Below are 25,629 nucleotides of genomic sequence, written 5' to 3'. Positions count from 1 at the left end.
GTCAGACCTCTGAGGTATCTTAGGTACCCGAGATAAAATCGTGGCTACTTGCTCTGAATTCCAATGGTAACCATGCCCATGAGAAAGTCCTTGTAAAAAAACTTCCTTAGGAACAATCAAGTGCCCTTAGAACAGAGCTGACTTGCCCACTTGTAAAAGGGTGTTTGGACAGAGCTGTCATATACAGAAACGGAAGAAAGCATGTCCCCTTTACCATGAACACCAAAAGGCTCCAACAAACCTCATACGGATAAAAGCACTGAAGACTTTAGCTATTTAAATGCGAGGTCTATTGAACATGTTTTCTCCCTACCTCTTCCCCTCGTCATCAAAAAAAGGCAAAAAAAGCAGCTCTTCCCACGGTTATTACTGTGTGTAATGGGAGAAATTGACAAATTTCTCCAGGAGACTGGGAGGAATATTAGCACTTCTCTCTTTTGGCAAAAGCCCAAACCTATTTTTTTCTTTAAAATTCAAAGAAAAAACAAAAACACGCAAAAAAACCCACCCAGAACAAATTGAACCTGTTGGTGAAAGACAGCGTAGGTTTTCGAAATGAGTGAATATTCTAGTACTTAATTGTCACTTGCCACTTGATGGGAGTGGTGAGCTAGTTACACAGGCCTTGGCTTATAAATATAAAACAAGATGTTTCATGGACTATAAATAGCCAATTTTTATAGTTTTAAAACAAACATAGCGTGACAACGTGCCAAAATCCAAGTGTATTTGGAACATTTAAGAGCTGCTTGTTACAAGATACCCAAGCTACATTCCACATGAGACTTATGTATTAAGGGTTGTTAGGTTAAATCAATTGCATTTCAACTAAATATATGAGATACCTCATTATGGGGAAGATGAACAGATCAGCTTGCTCTGTGTGATTGGCATAAACCAAACTGCATCTGTAACTATTCACACAGAAGTCTTTTCTATGCATGTACAGAAAGTTATTTTTGTCACTCAACGTCTGCTACTCTTTACTTTTCACATATTGCATCTCAAGGAATAAATGGTATGCCCAACATCTTTTTCCTTTCAGCACTTCACAGATCTTAATCCTATTTGTAGGTTAAAACAATGCTATCAAGGCTTGAAAAGCTTTACTGTAGCAGTGTAAAAGATAAAACAGATGGACAACAGGCTAACAACATCTGTACTTCAAAGGACTAAAATCTGTTTAAGATACCTCTTACATTTTATGATGGAGCAAGCAAACCATTAACTGTTCAAATATTGAAAAGATATATAGCATGTACCAAACATGACTGGTCTAGACGTGAAACAATTAACCAATTATTAAAAAGACCTCATACCTTTCCAATCACATACATAGAAGTGATTACATGTAAAAAGAAAAGCCATAGCTCAGTTTCTTGGACTTCTCGTAACAAAACAGGTAGATCCCAGTTGTTTGCTCACTAACCCATACTGCTATGCTTATTACCTGTCACGTAGGTATGAATGATGTTTATTCTGAATAAAGAAGCCACACTCACCAAGTGTCAGTCCAAACTGCAGGGCTGTACAAAGCAAAGTTCTGCACCCAAGGAGATCAAATTAGAAACAGATTTAGAAATCAATTGCAGCTAGAGAGGTGCAGAATACAGAGAAAGAGGAAAGGTGTGAACCATGGAAACAGTTTAGGGTGCCCAGCATGCCCTAAATACAAATGATTTCAAGCACATCAATAGCTAAGAGGTTCTTAACAGTGCTTACATCTGATTTCTAAACAGCACAGAATAGTGCTTCCTTAAAATATTGAAGAAAAAAATTGTAAAAACAAACAAAATCTATACATACAAACTCTCCAAATTCAAAAGAAAGTGAAAGTCAAAGGTCTTTAAAAAGATATAGGCCTTCTGAAAATGTAAATAGATTTCCCTTCAACATTTGGTATAACAGCAATTCCAGCAAGACGAGAAAACCAAAGAGCAAAACATAGAAGATGTCCACTACCACAGATCATTTATTTATACAGTTAAAAAATACGAATATTTTATTACAAAAAGTTTATCAAACAACTGTATACATACAGTTCATATTGTTAAAAGCCAACATGTCAATTGATACTTTATGTACATTTGATTAATAATGTCATACAATTGTAGAAAATCATCACTCAGCAGAAACTGATTTGGCATTTGGAAAGTAGTTACCACTCTGCACTAGAAGAGACAATTAATAAAGGAATAAAACATTTATATGTTACAATAAAAATACTTATTTGCTGTGATCATTTAAAGCAAATGGATGCTTTCTTTCTCCAAGAAGAATCATAAGTGGAGATTAAAGTGCACATAACCAACGCATTAATAATTCTTCAGCAATCCCATCTATCATTCTAGATGCTCCAAGCACATCACAGTAACATCAAGGATTTAGGAGTTTTCTCCGTGGCTTAAACAGTAAGACTTAAGATAAATTCAGCTTTCTAAGCTGCATGGAATAATTCTGGTATACAATAAAATGAAGTAGGGTACAGAAATCTGGAAAATAGTGTTTGGTGAAAAAGTCAGTGTAAATTTTCCCAGATATATGATTTCTGGGGAAATCTTTTCCTTTTGAAAAAAGGATGCATGTTATTTCATACAACTGTGGACCAAACAAGCAGAGCATGCAACAGTATTTACATAACCATCCCAGCAGCTGCTCTTTGTGGGCTACATGTAACACAGGTTGGAGCAACACTGTCTACTTTTTGCATTAATTTTGCTAGCAATCAGGGGAAGAAAAAAAAAAAATTCGCCAACAATTTGTTTACTATAGAATAGGGTCCTAAACTAGAAAAGTGTTCCTCAAAAAATGTAGCTCAAAATACTGGTTTTATCTCATTACAAGCAATATAGTAAACCTTACAAAATATAACACAGTCAGTAATAGCAGAGCTGTCAAGGACAATAATTTTAATAAATCGGTCCACTTTGGATAAAATAAAGCTTATGCATATTACAATCTATTCAAAAGCAACAGCTGAACAGGCTAAATTTACATCCACAAGAGAAGCATGACATGTTCACTGAAAACAAAGTGAGTTGCTGGTAATTATGGTTATCATTTTTATCACACCAACTGGTCACCAATGGAAAAAAATTTTTTTTTTTTTCCAGTTTACAAATATGAGAAGTTCTGAGCCATTATTCTTGAAGAGCATACTTTGTATCTTAGGCACTGGACCCAATTTAGATGTAAAATGTTTGTCAAAATGATTTAACATCCTCAGGTTTCTGAAGGTGATCCATATGAAGTTTACATACAGCACTACAAATACACATCAGATACTGCTGTAAATTTATAAGGAATACAAAACACTATTAAATACAACTTTCACCCCATGGCACGTCAAGCATGGCAATACCACTTGTTTCATATCTGGTTAGCAACGGTCAGTTGTGGTTATGCTTTATTGAATATTTTCCTTTCTGTAGCTGAGAAATATATAGCTTGGACTTGCTTCCATCTGGTCTTTTAAACCAAACTTCATCATGGTTAATTGTTGTAATTATGGCACTACAGAAAATGAGGGAAGAAGGGTCAGGGGAAGAAAAACAAGAAGAATTTAGAAGCCTTGTAAGTTAATAAATAACCTCAAAACATTTCCATACAGTAAATGAAAACATACATTAGTTGTAAATGCTAGCCCCAAAATATACTGGCTCCATTGGATAGTTTTAACAGAATCCTTTGGTAACTGCATGTGTCTTTAGTGAAGGTAGTTAATTTTTCAGCCATCTATTTTCTTCTCCTATGAGAAAACCCTCAAGATGTACAAATATTTTGATTGTTTTAAAGAACAATAGTCATCCCATAGGAAACACAACAATAGACTACCCATAGTAAAACACAGATCTGTTGGAATACGCACCCAGAAATTACTTTGTATATGAAGTATTTAGAAAAAAGTTAAACAGATTGAAGCCCAAGATTTAAAGCAGAAAAAGTATTCAACTGTTAGTCATTATACCAAGACCATAAGAAATAAAGTCAAAGCCTGATTGACCAAATCATTCTTACATGAACCCTGCTTTTATGCTCCTTGTTCACTATTTGTACTAAGGTTTACCACACAATCCCCTCCACATACCCCCTAGGAAAAAAACCATTTTTTTCAAGTAGAATTGATGACAGAAAAAAGCTCAAAACCACAGATTAAAACAGTTAACGGAAGAAAGATCTATCACATACTGAGTGTGACAAAACTCCCTCCAGGAAACTCTTCAGCCTTAAAAGTTGCTGAAATCTTGGAAAGCTGGGAAAGTTCCACTGTATGCTTCCCCTGTTAAGCACCATCTTTTGGCTTTTTTGTCAGACACTGGATATTAAGATTTTTTTTTGGCCCAGTGTAACTGCTATATTCTGCTGAACTAATTGAGATTTTTTTAAATTTCAGAAAGAATATATAGTTTACTAAAATACCTTCCTGTTTTAGCCCTGAACAAACACCAAAATCACCAAAATCTGTTCCCCTTGACCATACACAGGGAAGAAAAGAAACAGACAGTTTTACAGTAAACTGCTGCTATATGAAGTTAATTTTCCTGAGTAGGCATGCATATTTAATGAACGCTGCGTGTAGATTGATTTACCCTATTCTGTAAAAGGTAAGATATACATTTAAATTAAATCTTGTTTTAAATATACCCACCTTTTAGAATTTACAAATATTAACCATACATAGAAAATGCATTTAGAGATTTTAAACATTCAACTAAATTTGCACTCTAATGTTCAGACTATTCCCAGGTAGAACCTTTGTTAAGAGAAGGAAACACCATAAAAAAAGTTCCACCTCTTTCAGAGCATTAATCAACTGAAAACAAAGCTTACCTTTAATGGTATAAAGTGTTCTTCCATAATTAAGTATTTTTGGGTGGGCCAACAGATCAAATTCTCAAAGCAAAATAATCCCAAGATACTCAAAAAAAAACTTACTCAAAAGGCTGTTCAAAAACTAGTAAGAGCTTAAATTGTTAGTGAGATCCTAACTTGACAAACATCTCATTACCTTCAGTGAAGTCCAGCCTTTACTAGCCTCTCTCAGAAGTCCAGTGCTCAATCTTCTTTGATAATACCTATCTTCCAAGGTGAACTAATAAACGTTACTGAGGTGGCAAGTATTTTGAAACAAGCCTTATTCTTCAATGCCATCATCTTATTTATTGCTTAACATGAATGTACAGAGCTGCATAAACTGAGCAAACTTTACCTTGTAGGACATTCATCCTTCTTATCAATGCATATTGTCTGTCCACGTCCATACCACTCTCCATCATAATAGAGTCTTCCTTCTTCAGATCTAGCACTATGTAGATGCTTTTCTAATTTGACAGGTGCTAAAACGATCAATAAAAGTCATTTAATACTGACTTGGCAGAAGTCAGATGTTTAAATATACTTTCATCAAGTTATTTACATAGAATACATATTTTTTCCATTATCAAAAGTAGTTTCTTTCTTAATAATTGCAAGAATGCAAGAAAATTGGAATTAAGACACCTTTTTATATCCAGTCAGAAAAATTAAAAGTTATGTTTCCATTTTCAGACAGAAGCTATCTTCCCCATCACCTTCATGTGATATGAATTTTCACAAATCGAGTAATGCAATATAGGGAAGACTTCAAATGGAAGAACCTGAAACCTCTTCATCACCACATTACCACAACATGCAAGTCATAACACATCGCTAAAGAAATACACCACCTGCTTGCCTCCCCTTCCTTTTCCTCCTTACTCACTACTTCCAAGTATTTGGTTTTACCTAGCATTAATGTGCTTCTCACCTCAGTGCCAAGTATCAGTTACCACTCCTTTCCCATAGACTCTACTTTTTCAGCGCTGTAGCTTGCAGTGAATGCGAGCATCCTTTAGAATGCACTCCTGAGGCCCAGATGCTCTCAGTTTCCTGCCTCATCTTGTGTCAACACTGGCATAGCTTGCAAATATTAATTTGTCTAACCCACTTTTAGAAGTCTAAATTTTTACTGATAATTTTCTAGAATTCAGGTGTCAACACAATCATCAGCAATTGAGCTACAAGTGTCAGCACCTGAGAAAGGGGAAAGACAAAAGCCACATCTTCCAGCTACCCCATCCCACCCTCCATCACTACACCAGGGCTAAAATAAATATGATCTGCCTAGATGCATTTGCATTGTTGCACACAGCAAGTTCTGTCTTGTGAAACCAGACAATGTTTACTTACGTTCTGGCTTTACTCTGTGTGGCCCCAGTGTAGCCATTGCCTTGAAACACAAAAGAAAATTAAGTTAGTCAGCAAGCCTGGTCTTTTTTTTTCTTAACTGCCAGCTTTAATTGTGAAGTTATGTGCAGTGTAACTCAGGATGCTTGCTTTTACATACAAAAACCACAATCAGAACAAATCTAAAATAAAAGTGTGTTCAGTGGTGACTCGGCTACTAAATACAACAGCATGTTGAGGGTGAAAAAAATCACCTTCTTTAGTAAGTTTTGATTTCAAGTAACTCAGGAGATTTTCTAAATTAAATCCTCAAAATTGCTGTTATGTAATTCTGTCAAGAAAATACAAAATGACATTAACTCATTCCGAAAACCAAAATGCTATATGAACAACCTACTCTTTTGATTTATACTTTATAATCATAAGTTCACAAATTTTCTCTCATGCGAACTCTAGATCACACATAGTATAAAAGCAGGTTTAAAAAAAACCTCTAAGAGTTTTTTGGGGTTGGTTGGTTGCTTTTTTTTTTTTTAAAGTTATTTCCAGAAAAGGCAAAATCCCCAGTAGATTCTGGGTTTGTTGCTACTGTTCAAAATCATGTCACACTACAGGAAGGAAACTGAAGGAAAGCTCTTTTGTGTCTGTTCCTCTGATACTGTAGGAAAAGTCAGAGAAGTTTTCACACAGGTATCACATTTTACTTCTTGTTTAGGAAAGTAGAAACAAGAATATATTACAAGTATAAAGCAGGATGGAAACTGACTCAAAGCCATTTCCCATCAAGTTTTTGAATTCATTAAGTGGTTTCCTATATAAGCTGGGAAGCACTAGGGTATTAGGGGAAATTTTCTGACTGCAGGTCCAAGGCAAGGATAGCGGTTCATTACAGCAAGTTACTTTAACGATATGACAAAGATCTGAAAAAGGCAGTCTGCCTTAAAAACTGGATTTATTTTTTCAAATACATCAATTGGTCAAACTAATTTCTCTTCCTGTAAACCCTGATACTCTTATAATCTGGGAAAAACATAGTGTTTCACTTTATATTAAAAAAAAGCTATAAGGAGAGGTCGAAGCATAGAAATCTTCACAAAATAAACTATTTACCATGGGAAAACATACCATATTCTATGTATTTTTAAAATCTTAATTTAAAACAAAATCCTATCAAACTATCCTAGTTTCTACCCAATTATGCTAGACGATGAGAAAGTAGATCCTCCTGACACAGGCTTTAGGCTCACTTTATCATGGAAAATTACAGACTACCCATTTTAGAGATAACCTCTTCCACCACTTCATTGGATTCCTCTGGATGATTTGGGTAGAATCACAAAAAGTAGCAATAACACAGCTTGAATCGGAATGATTAGCTGACTACTGAAGAAATAAAAATCTGTTTAGAATTTTGATCATGTAAGAAACACATTTACATATTTTTAAGAGGCAAAAGGACTAGACAAGAATCCAAACAAAACCCACAGCCACTAGCATCCTTTCATCTTACCTTCCTTATTGTCGTCCAGTCTTCAAGTATATCAAGGTCTTGTAACATATAAACTATATAGGGACGTGGAAAAGTTAGGGAAAACTCAAACTCTTTTAAACAGTAATAATAAATATTCGAATGTAGAAATTCAGACTACTAGAGTTCAACGTGACGACAAGATAAACAATTGTGAAACAGTCATTCCATCCCTAACAGTTCCAAAAATCATTCTATTTGCAATACTACAAATTACAGTTAAAATTCACTGCAAATTCAATAATATATCACTGCAAATCAGCATCTACGTTAGTATCAGCTTTAATAAAATCATTATTTTTACAGTATTATGCATCATATTTCTTTGAGAGAAAAGTGTAGACAGCACATCTCTGAATATCAAATATCCAAAAAACATCAAGTAGAAAGGCAAAGCCCCTTCCTTGAACTATCAACTGTAAAAATACTGTATTAGAACAATATGTGAACTTGAAAACAAAACTTCATATAGCACTGCTATTCCAACAGTCTTCAGTTTTTAGTTTGTTTCTCCCCATTTCTTCTCTGAAAAACAAGGTTAGAAAAAGGTGCTATGAACACTTAAAAGCTAAACCTCCTAAAATGGGATATGAGAGCTTTAACTTACATTCCATTTGAAATTTTAAGAATCTTTAGCCATTTTCAAATTTGTTTTCCTCTACATAGCAAAGAATTACAAATCAAAAGGCATGTAAAATTTCTAGGTATTTGCTTTATACAGATCTATACAAACTGACAAGTTCACAACTATTTTAAAAGCATAAGCAAAAAGAGCAAATTACTTCACAACTGAAAGGATTTTCAGCCTCATGAATTACCTGAAATTGCTGGGGTTTTAGACCTAATACTCTATTAGTACGTTCTACTTGGAATGTACTCTAAAATGGCAAGGTAGCTCATAACTGATAGAAGCTGATGCTATTTATAGGCACATCCTGAAGAAAAAGATGACCGAAACAACCTGTCACTGACATTGCTAAAAGGAGGTAAGAAACTAATGAAGCCACTTGTACCTGCATTGATTAATACCACTTGGCTTTTAAGCACTAGTTAAAAAAACACCTCTACTAAACTGAATTTATGACACATTCTAATGGAAGGACAGTCATTATTAGGACAAATCATCCATCTGGGACATGTTCCAGTAAATCAACCATCCTGAAGAAAGGTGTCTCAATTATGACAGTTTTTTCAGAAACTTCTTCATTCCCACCTTCTCCTAATGTTACAAAACTTTGTGAAAGTAGCAGGATTTTTTGCAGCATCTTTGGCCTTTATACCAAATAATGTCAATACTTAGAATTTGATCTCTTTTAGGTAGTCTCCATGATTCTGGCAACTTCTAAGCCATCATATCTCTGTCTGATAAAAACATTAGGCTGGGGGTAGGAGCAGAGAGAACGCTCAGTTTGCAAAGGCGTGTCCTTTCTCTGGAGAAAGAAGATACCATCTCTTAGCTGTTATAAAGTTTCAGCTGCACTGCATGCTTGTCAACAGCTATGAAGAAGTAATCAATGCAAAATTCTTAAATACTATACTCACCCTACAGGAATCCCAAACTTACAGATGCGCCCCCCCCCCCCCCCCCAACCATCTCAATTCTTGGAATTCTAAACTTTTAATAGAGAGGGTTCTAAAGTCTATGGAATTATTACGAAGTAATAAATTGAGGTAAGGATGTCACAGTATGAGAAGTAAAGCTGTGAAGGAGAAGTTACAGAAGTCAAGTTATACTTTGCAAACATAATGCCTAACTTTTTTCTGCTTTGGCCTTGTAGCTCAATTTTTTGAACAGTTAGAAAAATCGACTTTTAGAAATAGTCTCTATATGAAACTAGTAGTTAAATACAAGAATCTTAATTTCAATTTTCATAATGGGATGTGTCAACATGGTCTCTCTAATCTGAATTACAATAACATCTGCCATGCAAAAATCAATTCTGAGAATGCACTATCACTTCAACTTGTTATTAATGACATCAGTAATAAGACTAGCTATAAAACACTACTAGAAAGAACAATGATTTCAGTACAAGGATATCTGATACAACAACAGGTTTCTTCTTATCTGGACTAAATGGGTCCTTCCTTTTCTTCCTGGACTGTAGCTCATCATTCCATAATTCTGAAAAGACACAATAAGAACATGCTATGAATCAGAAATATTTACATGTTTAGCCCTTTTTCAGCAGAAAACATTGTCCAAAAATGAAAAATTTTCTGGTGAGATGCTGTTTCTGAACAGAATGAAAGTGTTACATGATTATGTAGTTATAGATTAATACTCTCAAAATACACGAGCGATGCTGACAATTACTAGACCAAAGTTTGTTTTAAGCTTAAATTCAACCCCCCACCCAAAGTTTACAACTGAATAGCATTCTACTAGATAACCTGAAACTCACCAGACATACTATTTGTACAGTCAACTAATCAGTAGCTACCAGAAGATTTAAAAAAAAAAAAAAAAAAAAAAAAAAAGCAACACCAAACAAACAGAAAACCCCAGCAACTTTGAATTTCCATCCACCTGAGGTAATGTCAATGCTATGCCGGTCTTCTTCAAGTCTTCTAATCTTCTCTTCTAGTTCACTTTGTACAGTATCATATAACAGAAGCTTTTCACTCTGAAAATGCAAGGAATTACACATTTTTATATGACTAAGTTCTACCATCTAAATATATATGACAACAATTTAAAGCCCCAGTGGAAGGAAGGTAAGAGTAGCTTTAAGTGAAACTTCTTCAGAAGCCATAAAGCACGTGACATTTCCCTCTATCCACTTTCTTAGCATGAGATCCTGGCTCCTTAAAGACAGCATGCTCATTTGGCATAAGTGTAAATATAGTTATCAAATATCAGCACCAAGAATAACAAGTATATCAAAGCATACAGCTAGATCTCTAGCATAACATAAATACAGTATTTTCCTTTTGGATAGCAAAGACAGAAAAACACTGAACTCTCTAAACCAGTAACATGGAATTAAGTTGAGATCCAAGCCTCAAGGAAATAAATTTACTGTTCTTTCACAAGCTTGCACGCTTCCTAAAACACAAGTAGAAAATACAGCTGATTGCTACATTTCAAAGTTCATTTTCACTGAGCAGCATCTTTAACTATGGAAAACAAAGAGCTTGGACTTACTGAAAAAACAGCTCAAGCAGCACAAGTCACTGCATCTAGCTATGTGCTGCCATGTCTCTGCCAGAAGTTGCAGCCCTAGAGCCAAGTCAACAGATGTCTGCACCTCAACTGCTCCTGCCCATAGCACAGCATACTCTACCAGAAACTTACCTTTACCAATGTTCAAGCTAGTATGCTGGAGTGAAGCAAAACAGTTGAGGAATAGATGAAAACAAAGAACCCTGTTCTACTAAATGGCTGTCATGTTCACCATTCCCTTCAAGTTACAAAGTGCTTAAATTCCAAAGACCTCCTTTCATATATTTTTCAACCCCTAATTATAAAAAAAAAAAAAGTCCCAGTGGAATTGAAAAGGCAGAAGTGTCTTACATATACCTGAACCGCCAAATGAGTGTTATCTGTTCTAAGACCATTTTAAAATAAAACAGTCTTTGTGTTTAGACATCTGTTTTGCTTTAAGCACTTGGTGACAAATAAGATGTGAAAAGCTGTTACAGGCATCAGAGGCATTCTTGCTGAACTCTTATATTCCAGTGGAACAGTGATTCTACAAGCAGCACTGCTGACTTTAAAGAGCTTTCACCTCCAGAGACCCTTATTCGATGGTGAATATTTGAATTCTGAAGGTTTCACAGTAAAAACGTAATAGCAAAACAAGGGACAAGGACCACCTTAGTGAGGAGTAATATATAGCCAAAGCAAATCATTCAATCACGGATGAGAAACCTTGCAAGTCTTACAGGATTCTGTCCAACCTCAGTATTCACAGGAGCAAAGCCAGTCAGTAATGAGTAGTCCTTCATTATACCTTGTTCTTCCCCAAGGCATCAAGAAAATGGAATTTTTTTTTAAAAGTACACATGCACATTCTTGCTTGATTGGTATGGTAGGAGCCACGGGCTTCAGGAGTGTGGTGAACCACTCAGAAGAAAACACCTTTTAAGCAACTGTAACACGGGGCTGAGGAGTACTATGATGCAAACCTCAGGATCTAAGCAGCTATGTTACAGCTTTGGACATGTACTTGAGTACTTATACTACAGTACCAGTATTTAGATGCTTAAACAGGAATGTTCATGTTCAAGGAAATATATTTTTCCTGTAACTGCTTTTGAAATGACAACTCTATCACAAGCTGTCCAAGGCGTCTTAAAAGACATTATTATTATTGTTGTTGTTAAAATGTAAGGTGCTTTTTGCTAAATTTATGTCAGATATTTTAGTTACTGCTCTTGGTAATCTTTTTATAACAAAGGTAAAAAAAAAAACCATGCGAGAATCTATTATAAGAACCTGTTAATGAAAAATAAGAAACCTTAGCTATACTTCTATGCAAAGCCAAACTAATATAAAGCTAATTTTTACGTGCTTTGAATAACCTCTTATGTGGGCTTAAATATCACAAGGCAATTGCCTTCAAATAGCAAATAACAGCAGTAATAAAAACATGCACTGAACTTGGAAAGCATGACACACAGTAAAGTTAGATGAGATTAGCTATCAATGTGAAATAGCTGGCACAACCTCACAGTGCTGTCGAGAGGCTTGAATTTCACATTCATACTTGTTCTTCACAGATTCCAGACAAAGCTCTCTATAGATACCTGTAATCAGACATATTAGAGCAATATTACTTTCTTCAGTTTATATTTGATTTCAGAATTCTCTTTTAAGACTGCCTGCATGTTCCAAAACATGTACATTGAAAAACACATATATATTATGTATCAGGTACTTAAGAGTGGCTCGCTGCTTTACGGAGTAAGAAAAAGTAACCCCTTAATTCAGAAGACCTGAGTAAACATAAATGCTATTTTAACATTGTGTCCTCAACAAATTACACCAGCAGTCATGCTAACTTCACAAAATATGTCTATTTCATATTTCTGATCAAATTATACTAGATATCCTCAGTTTTCAAATCCATGAAGTACTAAATGGCCTCTTCTATTTTCTAATTAGAGTTTTAAATAATGTTTTGGGGTTTTTAAATAGCTAGAAAACTTTATGAAAGAACAAGCTTTTACAAATTAATATTTGGAATAAGGCTTACTTTATAATGCATGACCTTAATAAATCACATCAGTTAACAAGACTCTGTTCCATTCTTAGAAATAGCCACCTTGCAATACAAAGGATACTGCTTCTGAGAATTAGAAGCATTTCTTATACATTCCTGAAAATGTGTCTACTAAACACACAGCTGAAAAAAATCTGAAAGGTATCTGAAACGTAGTATCTGGCAAGTATAGATAGAACCTGATTTAATATATTTAATGCATTCAACACAAAATACTTAAATTGTTCCAGATTACCATCTTGAGGAGCTAAATTTGCACATATGCTCATGCTGTCTAGCAACTGAAGAACTCCCAACAACAACTTCCCTTAGAATTCAGTTGACTATAAATTAATACAGTACAAGAGAAACAATACTGTTACCTGCAACTTCTCTGAAAAACAAACCACAAAGTATTATGCTAATCATCCTTCCGCTGTGAAGTCACTTTTGATCTAGAGTTCCAAATGTTCTCTTCTTACATCAGTATGTTATGCTGACTTTTTTTTTTTTTTTTAATATTTATGGCTGACTGACATATCTAGGTCTACCAATTTATAATCACTGCTTATCTGCCTGAAATTGAGCAGTATGGGTATGAATATTTCTAGAAGAAACACTTATAATCCTGACTTGCTGAAGTAGTCAATATCCACATTTTGTGTGAATAGAGCTCACTGACTGCGTTAGAGAGCAGAGGAACACAAGTTTCTTTTTTATCACAGATGCAATTATAACCGTAGTTTAGCTAAACATAGTTTAGCTTTTTTTTTTTTTTTACCCTTTCCTCCCATCTCTCAGGTAGGAGTAGGTCCTTAGAGGTTACCTGCTGGAGTTCAAGTCCTGCTGCTACTCACTTCTGTCAAGGCTCTCAAACAGTAAGAGCAAATAAACCTGTTCTGCAGTTTTTTGCTTTCTCTGGAATAATTTTATCAATCTCATTCAGTTGAGGACAAAAGGAAAAAAAAAATAATCCTGATTTCTAGTCTTGACTTCAAGGAAACTTTGCAGCTTTTACCCTGGGCTCTTTTCACTTTGGAACACAGATCTTCCATGCTGCTGAAGACAAATCCAAGAGAATCTGTAATATTCTGCCAATCCACACCCACCTACATGAAAGCACTGACAGACAGCCGCATTTAAAACTGAAAATCGAAAGCCTGAATTAAGGCTTCTTTTATATCAGACTTCTGCAAGTTCATCTGCGAATCTTCTGCAAGGCCCAAGGGGGCTACTTAGGAATAGTCAAGTCAATTTGGGTGAAGATCTTAAAACCCAGAAATTCTGGGTCACCAGCTGAGGAAAAGCATTATGGAAAAGACCAGGAGGGATAGAAATACAAAAGCACTGACCAAAAGATTTCAAATTCTCTTCATAGCCTGCAGTTAAAAGTACCAATGAAGGCATACTGAGTAGCACTAGTATTATGAGAAGTATAAGTAGGCTTGCCATTTTCCAGTTTGCCTGCACCATGCTTCTGCTGAATTTCTTAGGAAAGACACTGGCATAGCATCTCTGGCTAGAGAGATCACAACTGTCTGCCTTTTGGCTCTCTGACAGCCTGTGTTAGGTGACACTTAGACAGCTGAATTATTCCTAAAGGAGTTGAGCTATAACATGAAAAGAATTTATAATAGAGAAGTACAGAACTTTGTCTTCCTGTAACACCACTGTTCCATATGACTATATGGTTGTAACCTGGAAGAAGATAAAAGATCTTGCCTGCTTCTTCTATGAGCATAAAAGCCTATCTAAACTTTAGTTTTAATAATTAAAATGCAGCTTAGATAAAAGCTGCTAAGGACAAGAATTTTCCTCCTTCTCCAGATGGAACAGGAGTATGGGAGCAGAAGAGTAGAAGAAACACAGACTAGAAGAGCAGAAAAAACATGGTCATCTAAAATGATCTGGCAAGCACTTCATGAGATGGCATCTACATATCTCATCATTTCAGCAGTGACCAGGGTGCACTTGATCCCAAACCTTCCGACTAATAAAAATTATTAGCGTTTTTAATTCAGTAATTTTGTGCTTACTACACAAAGACAGACAGCCATTAAATGAAATATAAAAAAGCTGTAATTTCAGTGTGATGTTATCAGGCAACTTGTGCAAAGACGTAAGCAACCTATTCATTTTGACTTGAAAATCATTCTACATTTAAAACTATGTCACAGTATTTCCAACTTTAAAACACACTCCTTTAACAGTTCTAAAGGAAAAAGAAGATTGACCTTAAAATGCATAGCAAGGTTATACTGTTGAAACACCAATACTCATTTTACATGCCTACCTGCCACCTTGGTTCGGATTTGCATATTTTCTTGTAAAGCTGCCAACGGTTCTAAATATTCAGGTGCTTTTCCGGCTATGACTTCTTGTAGTTTTGCATCCACCTGGCTTAATCTTTCTTTGTAAAGTCTTAGAATAGTAGAAATTAAAAAAGATGTATTTTATTTAAAAGCAAACACAACTCAGAAGAAATATTTTTAAAAGAACTATTCTGCATCTCTTTGCTAATGTCATGGAACATCCACTGAAGCAAAGTTAAGATTTGTTACCATCTGAATTTTCCAATATACATTTTCTTTTTGAACAATATTCTTCGAGTCTAGTAAGCCTTTCTGGAAAACACATGCAAACAATCAGAAGTATAAAAAGTAAAGATGAAATGAAATGTATCTCTATTTCTAAGGAAGAAGAAAAAAAAATTGCACAGCTGTTAATAGGATTAAGATGGAGTAAGAGGTGAATCAACATGGAAAAGGACAGGAAAGGGTGCTACAACACATAAGAACAATATGCCTTATATCATGGGAGAGAAAGACAGACATTTTATGGATAGAAACACCCATTCGCTTTCACATATCTGCTCTCACCCTACCATAAACCAAAGAAAAAGAGAGGTGGGCTCTTACTGAAGCAACCCTCATTTCATCTCCTGTGAAAATCCACATATTGCGTAATATCACAAATATCACAGGATAATTTGTAACTGACATCTTCCATTCCTGCCAAAACGAAGTGTATTTAAAATATTTTTACTTTACTAAAATTCATTCCTTCTATAAAAGCTGATATTTATTGGCAGATAATGAACAAATCTGCTTGCATTTTGAATGCATTTTGCATTTTCGTTCGTACCAACTATAAAAACTGCTGTGATACCCTGCAAAAAACCCCTAATTTCTTACTCAGCAAAGACAGTTCTTGGGTCTGTCCCCCATATATATATAAGGATGGAAAAGATCTTGAGTAAATAAGTAAATAAAATCACAAGTTTCCCTAAAATCACAATTCCTTGGTTCTGCTAAGGATTTTGATGTAATAGACCACACCTGCCCTTCACAGAAATAACACTTCATAACCATTCTTACAGCAAAACAGAAAATAAATACATAAAAGTATTCTGGAGCAACTACCTGCAAATAATTTCAGAACTCCCAAACCTTATTCTTCTCCAAAAGTAGCATCCACATATATGAAGGACAAGAAACACCAGCCCCACACAATATTCTCATGGAATGGATCCTCAAATGAGGCACTTAAAATACTAAAATACTTACTGATCTTTAAGGTCTGTAAATTGTTTTTCAAGATTGGACATTTCATCTAAACACTCCATTCTTCTTCTTTCACAGTCCTCATCATCCATTTCTAAAAATAAAAAAAGGTAATTTATTTTGAACAATGTAATGTATAACCAAATAAACTGGATATTTTGTTTCTAGTAAATTTCAAGCAACCCTGAATTTTAGCCATGAATAGATTATCCATTATTATTATTATTATTTTCTTATAGCAGAATATGAGAAATCACTTGCTATATAAACTACAAAATAAGAAACTTTGATTGAACTCCAGAAGAAACCCCATAAACAGCAATTTCTCTTCTTCAAAACAGGAAACATCACTGTAAGACTTCAAGAGGTTAAATTTCATGACTGATAATACAAAGTGTACCTAAGAATGCATGAAACAGAACAACTAAACATTGTATAGCACACCAGATGAAAAGCACCCTTAAGCATGAAGAGTTATTAGCCACCACTGAAAATTCCAGTGTATCCTGAGTTAGTATGAGCAAAAGCAACCCCTGGAAAGCAAGCATAATTCAATGTTACATTTGTCATATAAAATTCAAGGTTTTGTTTTATTAATATCAACTTTTTAAAAAAAGTAACACGGTTTTGAAAACAGGTTTCATCCTGTTCAACTGGGAGAGTTCTTTGAAGCTGAAATATTAATGCAGAAATATCTGTAGTTCTTCTTAATGACCATTTAAAATTATTTCATTTCTAATGAAACACTTCTTAACCTGCAAAGTCTAGAATTCTACAGAAACTTGATTTTACATGCTTTTATGCAGCAAGAGCAATTAACATTAAACACTTTCCACAGTTTTTGTTTTAATTTATATTCCTGAATTTTTTCTTTATTTACCTAGTGAACTTAACTGTAAAGTATAATAAATACCCACTTTTGGCCAAAAATTTTGCCACTTGCCATAGAGACATCTGATGTTACTAAATCAGTTGTTAACCTCCACTGCCTTTTCTTAGACTAGGAAACAGAGAAACTAAGCTACAAAATTCTTGACTCTTTCCCAGAAGAAAAAAAAAGGTTTTGTTAAGCCATATTCCAAAGTTAGAGATGTCCTGAAACAGCTTTATAGCAGCAGTATCTCCGGGAATTTGCTCTCTACAGTTATGGTACAACTGACAAATTTATCAAGCAGTAGAAGACATGCAGCTGGCATGGCCACACAGTCAGGAACTTGGGCTGAACTCGTGCAAACAGGCCAGGTGTATGAGAGAAGGGGCTTTTTCTACAGAGGCCACATCCATCTAAGCAGTTACTCTGACGAGAAAAATCCTAACTCCTGACAGAAAGGCAAAGCACGATCCTGAACCAAGCAGACACAGCCAAGACTCACTCTTCTAGAATATAAACAACTCTGAGCCTTTTGCTTCTTCCTCACTCACATTTTTCCAACAGACAGGTTTAAGTCCTTTATGGTGTCTCCTACACCAACTACAGAAAGCATCATGCAAGTGTTCATCCTTATTGTTTTGTAAAAGACTATGGCAATTTGCAAAGGCGATGAGGTGAAAGGAGTAGCTTCAGCGCCAAGCATAGCTACTTCAGAGGATCTGATTAACTCACATCTTCCACTCAGACCTCTGAGTGTATGAAGTTTTCTGCACATACCTCCTTCCTGAAATCACCACAAGCTTTTAAGACTAAAAACTCCACTAGCTCTCTCTGCCTGTATATGAAAACTCGCAGGCAGGTGAAGCAATATTAATCTGTTTACAATGGTACCTACAATTCCAAATCAAAGACCTACTGCAGTTTGTCACATTACAATTAGTACAAGCAAAACAGACAGCATGTACAAAGTTTTAAAACATGATATAACCTGAAGTATTTGAAAGCAGAGCAAAAAAAATTTTAAGAGAGAACTTCAAAAAATACATTGAATGCTTAGTGGGGGGGGGGGGGGGGAACGCGTATCAGGCTCTTAAGAGACACTATTTTATTTTAAAATTGTTCTCAAAAGTAAGGCAGATCTTGAGTCCCAAAATAAGGCTGAAAATCAGCTTAAAGAGCAAAGTTTTATTTGGCTGTCCGATGTAATACTCAAGCCAAAATTGATTGGGCAGCTTTCAACTTGGCCAGATTTAAGGAATGGGGCAATCATACTACTTGAAAAGTTGTCTAAAGTATTTATGTGCTATAAAAATAAAGCTTATTTTAAATTAGAAGGCATCTCCCTGTGAAGCCAGACAGGAACAAGCACTAGGATACTGACAGTTCTCCCACTTTATTCTCACACTCAAATACTTGTTTCAGATGTGTTCAGCTATGCTTTTGGTAAGTATGTTTTAGTAATGAATTCACTCAGAAGCTTTTCACAGAATTACAGAATCGTCAAGGTTGGAAAAGACCTTGAAGATCATCTAGTCCAACCATTAACCTAACACTGACAGTTCTCTAAATTCTTTAAGAGATTCTCTAAGTTCTTTAAATTAACATTGATTTTATTGTTTATGTATGTTTAGGGACTACAAATTAAAGAAAATAGAAGATTAGAACTGTAACCCTGACTGGGGATCAGTGCAACACCCACTGTTGGAGGGCAAGGGGACTGCATCTTACATTTTAAACTTGTGTTGCAAGGAAATTATAATGTGTTGGTATCTGAGGGTACAGCTGACTCTCTTGTAGATATTAAAGTAACACACAGCACTCTCCAATCTCCCCTCAGCTATGTATATACTGAGAAGTCTTTGACTTTCTGCCCAGAAGTCTACATTCTACCTATCATTCATACTGAATAGCAATTCACATGCTAAGTCACTCTTCAATTGTTTCACCTTTATTCTGCCTCCAGTAAGATTCATAAAGTGAAGATTTTCAGAGTCCTGAAATATCTTTAATTCCTCAGTTATGGAACTTCTTCCCCATGGCCTTAAACAACATATGGATTGGGGAATACGCAGTACTGAAAAAGAGGTTTTAGGATCAAAACTCATGGATTTCCAGTTGAAAATTTACACCACTGGAGGCAGAAGATTCTTCATTTCATATTAAAACACTTGGTAATAGGTCCATCCTGTCTCAACACTTCAGATTTCCCATAAAGTTTCATACTGCACAAAGTATTTACTGTATTTTTAAACACTTTCAAAATCACAGTCATTCTTTTCCTACTACATTCAAGCAGTCCAACTCAGTAACTAGGGCAGCCTGGTTTAAAGACAAAAAACCCGTAATACTTAAAATGTCATAGCGCCTAAAATAGCTTTTTTTTAATAAGCTGTGGCCTATATAAAGTGCTCTAAAAAATGGCCAAGTTCTCATCTGGGATGGTGAGCATAACTTGTGGGTTTTTTATTCATCCCTAATATGCTGTTCTACATCCTGGTCAATAAAATACCCTATACTAAATACATAGCGTCAAAAGGAACGGGATAGAAACAGTGCCAGCTCTCAAGGGTAAGTTATACTTCTTCTAACCACACCTTCTGTATTCTCAGGCATCTGCTGGAACAAAAAAAGGCTCAATGCAAGTAAAGCAAATGACAAATTTAACAAAAAAAATCCTTTCCTTCAAAATATTTTTTCTTATTATTACTAATTTTAATTAAGACTTATTTCTTGCAGTGCTAATCATCTCATGTCTGTAGGAGCAATATGCTTCCACTGAGTACGTTCATATTTGTCAAGACACTGAGACAAGCATGTAATTTCCTGTAATCATCGCTTTTTAAGTGCTCTTTTAAAAGCATTTCTCTGTGGAATGCAATAGAAATTATCCAGAGAGCTTCTTGTATTGTTTTAAAGAAACATTCACACACTACATTCACTTAAAAGACAATCCCTCCTTCCTCCCCCCTAATCCCAGAAGAAACTAAAACAACAGAATTATTTGCCTTCAATAAAAATCAACCAAAGTGTCTTTGAGGACATGTAAACTTCAAAGTTTTCTTTAAAACTATCAATTAGCACAACTACAAATGGGAGTAAAGACAAGTTTTGAAAAAGAGCAAGCTTCAAAGCTGAAACTAATAGGGACAATTCTTTCTTCACCAAAGCCAGGGAGTTGGAGGAGAGAAAGAGTTAAGTTTACATCCATTATACCAAGCTCCCTTTCTCACACAGAAAATGACATTTTTTTAGACAGATTAACTAGAATAAGAGATGAAGAAAGGGCATTCCCACACGGCATCTAGCTACAATACAAACTGGAAGGATAAGATGGGCTAAGTAAGTAGTAGTTATTGTTGCTCCAGGACCCCATCAAGGAGTCTTCACAACTGTATGTCTCACCCACCAGCTGCCCAGTAAGATTGTATATTCCTCCTTTACACTCTCTCTGTTTCCCCTGAAAGATGTAGCAAACTTCATGTATCAGAACTTCTTGAAAAGCCATCTCCATTAATTTGTTATCCAAAATACAGTATCCCTTTTTAAGCCAATGTACAATTCTGATACTAAAAGAATTGAAGCATGCTTTGGTAAGTCACATCTGAAAGGAACAGAGTAGGCTGCTGTGCAAACAAAGACATCATCAGATACGCTTTTTCAATTTAAAACATGATTACTTTCAGCTGTTTACCCTGGTACCCCCACTCAAGTTCACCTTTTTTCCAGCACAACCACCAGCACACACAGATGCTGCCTAGGTTTTTAGGTTTCATCAAATCAACCCAAGACAGTTTAGGCACATTCTTCTGGCCTTGTTTTTCAACGGAATCACTTTGAGAGAACAGGGGTAAGGAAAGACTGATCAGCCTTCCTTAGTAGCAGATCTGTAATTCTATCAATAAACCCTCCACCTACAACAGCCCAACTGTTTGTAAAAGCAGTGCGCACCTTCAAGTTTCAGTACAGCACAGCTTTGAAGCCAGTCCCATGCCCGGTCCAGTTTATCGGGCGCTGGGGCAGTTTGCAGCAGTTTTGGCAAACACAAATCAAGTTATTTCCCTGTCAAGTTAAACCCAGAGTTTCATTCCAGGTACTTGTCAAATGTGTTCCAGTACCTACAGAGAACACAAGGGTTTGAAACAATGACTTGTCCTTCAGGCAGCTTCCAACCAAACATATTCAAGTTCAGGCTACAAACTCTGAAACAAATCCTAACTACTTTGAAGATGTAGGGGCCTCTATCTACTCAGAACTATTTATTCTCTATTCCTATTCTACCAAATCAGTTGCTAATACAGACACAAATAAAATGACTATGCTTATAATAATTTTGCTGACTCTTTCAAGCCCATACCTGGATGTAGACCACAGCTCACTGATTGAAGAGATCTCCTGCATAGCACTGCATTAGACAAGAGAAGCAAGATCTTCCCTCAGATGAGGGAACAGCCCAGAACTAAAGAACTCCCTGCTCCAGGAGACCTCTTGTCTAAACCCATGCAAATCATTAGTCTCAAATTCACAAAAACGTGTAGGTGTCCAGTTAATTGATTTAAACTGGAGGTGTTTATATATTCCCACAAAATTGCAATTTATGACTTATGCTGCTATTGAGCTGCAGTCTATCTAACCACTGGTTTACATAGACCCCAGTGCCTCTCATTTACATATCAGACTCTTCACTGAGACGTTTTCACTAGCTACATTTTTAATGGGTTATTTTTCTGACACCTTAGCATACAAAGGCCCAGCAAGCACTGGAGGCAGTGCAAGAAAGGGGACAGGAAAGCACAGCATACCAGGAAGGGTGTGTAAGGATAGAGACAGGACAGTGGTAGCCAGCAATTCGATCCAGGTGGACAGCCATGGACCAGCAGCCTAACTTGTAAAATGGGGTTCAATCAGCAATACTTGCCAGCTCAAAAGCATGGGGGTATAGGGGAGAGAAAGGGGAAAAAGGAAAAAAAAACAAAACCAAACCACAACATAGGAAACTCTGTATAAACCATGGGCAGATTACCTGGATTTGTGGACTAACCAAGGCCTCTACTGCGGGATCAACTCTGGTGCAGCGTATTAACTCAGATCAAGGTCTAAGGAAGTGACTATACTCTCTCCCACTATGGCAGTCACGCTTTCCCAGCACTAGTAGAGTCTTCACTCTACTTCTGCAAAATCAGCTTGGGTGTCTCTGTACCACACCTGTGGGCCTCTAGCACCTTGCTAGCCCATGCACAGCCCAGACAAGGGCAAGATCCACCAGTCTACATGGAACCTGTGGAGCAGGGCTTTCCCCAAACTGCATCTATCAGTGGGAATACAAAAGCCATAGGATCTAACATTCCAGATCTCCCAGATCTTTTAACAACAAAAATGAATACTTAACTGTACATTGGGGACTTTAACACACCAAGATAAATCAATCACAAGCCGATATATGTAAAAATATAGTTTCACAGCTTCCTAATTTGTCTAGTTCATTTGTCTAGTCCCACTCCTACTGTGCCAAGCCTGGCACTCATGCCACAAGCCAATGTGCTACTGCAGGCATGGGACAGGATCCCAGCAGACCACTCTAAATCATTTAAGCTGCCAGAAACAGACATCAGAACCACAGCTAGCACTAAACATGGCCAGTGTTTTTCAGCTAGCCCTTCTAGTGACAAAGATCCTGCTCATGGAGTTAACTTATGGAGCCCCAGTGACTCCAGAGCAGCAGTGTATGCATCTGATGATCAGTATGTTTCCCAGTAAGCAACCATTTTATAATTTACCCCTTGTAATTACAAGGGAAGTTTGAACAGATAATAACCTCCGTCTAACACAGGAAATTGAGCACAGAAAAAGTAATCCTTTTAAAGCTGGATTTTTACCTGCTAATATCATTGAAAATCTACAGTCCAGAGGAAGCTATGGAAAAAGGAAGGGACCTTCAACAGAGTACAGATTGAAACGCGTTGCAAGAGGCCAGAGGTACTGACAGGGCTTCCAATGCCCCCTCAAACACAGGCCTCGAAACATCTGAAACTCACGATTTTGCATTCGAGAAAATACATACATATATACACACACATGTATGCCTGTATTTTGTGTCCATGCATGCACACGTACGCATGTACGTATGCATGTATGTCAAGCCTTTAAGTGCAGATCTTCGCGAGCACCCCCCCGCCCCGGGCCATGCCCTCAAGCGCAGCAGGGCACAACCCACAGCACCTATTACGGGGCGGCCCGGCCCGCCAAGCCCGGGTGCCAGCCAGCTCCGGAGCCGGCGGCTCGGGGCAAAGCGGGGCTTCCGTGCTCATGCGCCCCGCCACGTCCCTCCCCCGCGGCCGGCGGCCCGAAGAGAAGCCGGAGCACGGGCTGGGCTGGGCGGGGTCACGGCGGGGGGGGGCACTGGGAGCCACCGGAGCCGGGGGTGGGCGGGATCGGTCTCTTCCTCTGGGGCAGCGCGCCGGGCGCTGAGAGAACCACCGCGGCGCCCCCCTCAGAGGCGCAGCCGGGCGGGTGGCCGCAGTACCTGAGCTGTCCCCCTCCTCGGACACGGACGAGCTCTCGGTCTCCTCCTCCTCCGAGCTGCTGCCCTCGTTCTCCCCGTAGTCCACCTCCATCTCATCGTGGTTGTTCTCCTTCTTCTCCCGGGAATGAACCGGCATCGTCCCCGCCGCCGCCGCCGAGCCCGGGGACAGCCCTTCCCGCCGCCGCTCCGCCGCTGCCGCCGGCCCCTCCGCCCCGCCCCTCCCCGCCTGCGCAGCCTGCCCCGCCTGGCGCCCGCCGCGCCCTCCCATTGGTCGAGCTCCGACGCACGCCACGTTCGCCCGCGCGCGGGGCATTCTGGGAATTGTCGTCCGCCGGGAGCGGCGAGGGGTGGAGGGAGGCGGCGCTCCGCGGCCGTGAGGGGCCGGGCGGGAACCGAGGGCTTCCCGCACCCCCTTCCCCGCCCCGGAGCACTCGCGGGACTGCTCGCCGCTGAGAGGCTCCATCGCGGTGAGGCGGAGTTAGGAGCGCTTCGCACCTGCCCGTCTCCCGCGGGGGAGCGGGCCTGCGGGGCCGGGGGTTCGGCCGTTGCCGTTCCCAGCCGGAGCAGTGGAGGAGGACCCGGGACCTCACGTCTGCCCGCGCCGCCCGCCTGGCAACGCCGCACCTGCAGTGCTGCCCAGGAGCTTTGCATCGTGGCAAGGCGTCTCTTGCAGCTTGCCGCCTCCCTCTTACCTTCCCCCTTGGGCTCCGGAGGACAGAGGTCGCGGTGAATAGCGACCTCCCCACCAGAACCTGTTTCTTCCCCAGTGTCACATTCTGTGATAGGCTTTAAATTCAGTCAGACCTAACTTGGTCCCCTAAAGTTGACAGCAACTATTGAGAGCGGACATGAGAAGGGACCGAACGGATATGCTGCAATTTGTGCAGGGCTGGGATAGGTTTTTTGGCTTTGAGTATCGGTATTTTTCTGTACGTTTGCCAACTGCCATCAGTTGTGCTGTGTAAGAGGTACTGAATACAAGTGATGCTTACTGGAGCAAGCTGTCTTAACTGTCCCCTTGCTATGCAGGACTGATTAGCTTCACTCCATACAGATGCACAGGAAAGGCTGGCAGGGATCCCCAGGAGCCATGACATACTCAGTTGGTTGTGGCCCGCAGGTAAGCGTGGGCAGTGTCTTCGGGGCGAAGGTGAGCTCGCTGGTACAGGACAGGCTCAGTTCGGAAGTCTGGGCCAGGTGAAGGAGCTGTAGAGATGCACCATGTGTGTCCCAGTGATGTGATGTGCTGCTCCAGTGAAGGTAAGGTTGTATTTGCCTGGCAGTAGCAGTTCTTCCTATGGAGACATCCAGATTTTTTTACTCCACAGTCTGGAAGGATGTTATGCAGGTTATATTGTGAGGCAGTTAATAACTTCTGAGCTTCCCCGTGGACTTCTACCTCCATGGCAATAGCTGCCCACCTCGCCCACAATAACCATCGCTGTACGTCAGTCACTTCTTTTCTCCCACATCTCTGTCTATCCAAAGCAACTAATTTCCCTGTATCTCCACCAAGGGGAGCATATGTAGGTGTGCCACCTCTTCTCCAAGAACACAGAGAAATATTAGACAAAATTAACCACCTCCCATCCTCCACTATCCAAACTCCATCCCTTCTGTTTCTGTTGTCTCTGGCTTTGCTGCCAACTGGGGACCCAGCAGAACCTGGCATGCTTTCCCCACATCCGTCGCAATTTTTATAATTTTAAATATAGGACAGGAACGGCCTATGATTT

The 25,629-nt window shown here is 38.3% G+C and overlaps 1 protein-coding gene across 1 annotated transcript; it reads right to left on the bottom strand.

Moving 5' to 3' along the window:
* Window positions 1–1,954: 1,954 nt before the first annotated feature.
* On the bottom strand, window positions 1,955–24,097 carry BRMS1L (BRMS1 like transcriptional repressor). Its single transcript, XM_074824647.1, has 10 exons — window positions 23,894–24,097; window positions 16,506–16,596; window positions 15,233–15,360; window positions 12,405–12,484; window positions 10,263–10,359; window positions 9,774–9,857; window positions 7,715–7,779; window positions 6,208–6,247; window positions 5,210–5,336; window positions 1,955–3,513 (listed from the first exon to the last, which is right to left on the bottom strand). The coding sequence occupies exons 1-10, from the start codon at window positions 24,027–24,029 to the stop codon at window positions 3,390–3,392; spliced, it is 972 nt and encodes a 323-aa protein (XP_074680748.1). The 5' UTR covers window positions 24,030–24,097; the 3' UTR covers window positions 1,955–3,389.
* Between the last annotated feature and the right edge of the window lie 1,532 nt (window positions 24,098–25,629).

The sequence above is a fragment of the Strix aluco genome, chromosome 4, assembly GCF_031877795.1.
Source record: "Strix aluco isolate bStrAlu1 chromosome 4, bStrAlu1.hap1, whole genome shotgun sequence".
Taxonomy (NCBI): domain Eukaryota; kingdom Metazoa; phylum Chordata; class Aves; order Strigiformes; family Strigidae; genus Strix; species Strix aluco.
Note: the sequence above shows the minus strand (reverse complement) of the source record. Positions and strands in the feature narration are given on the sequence as shown.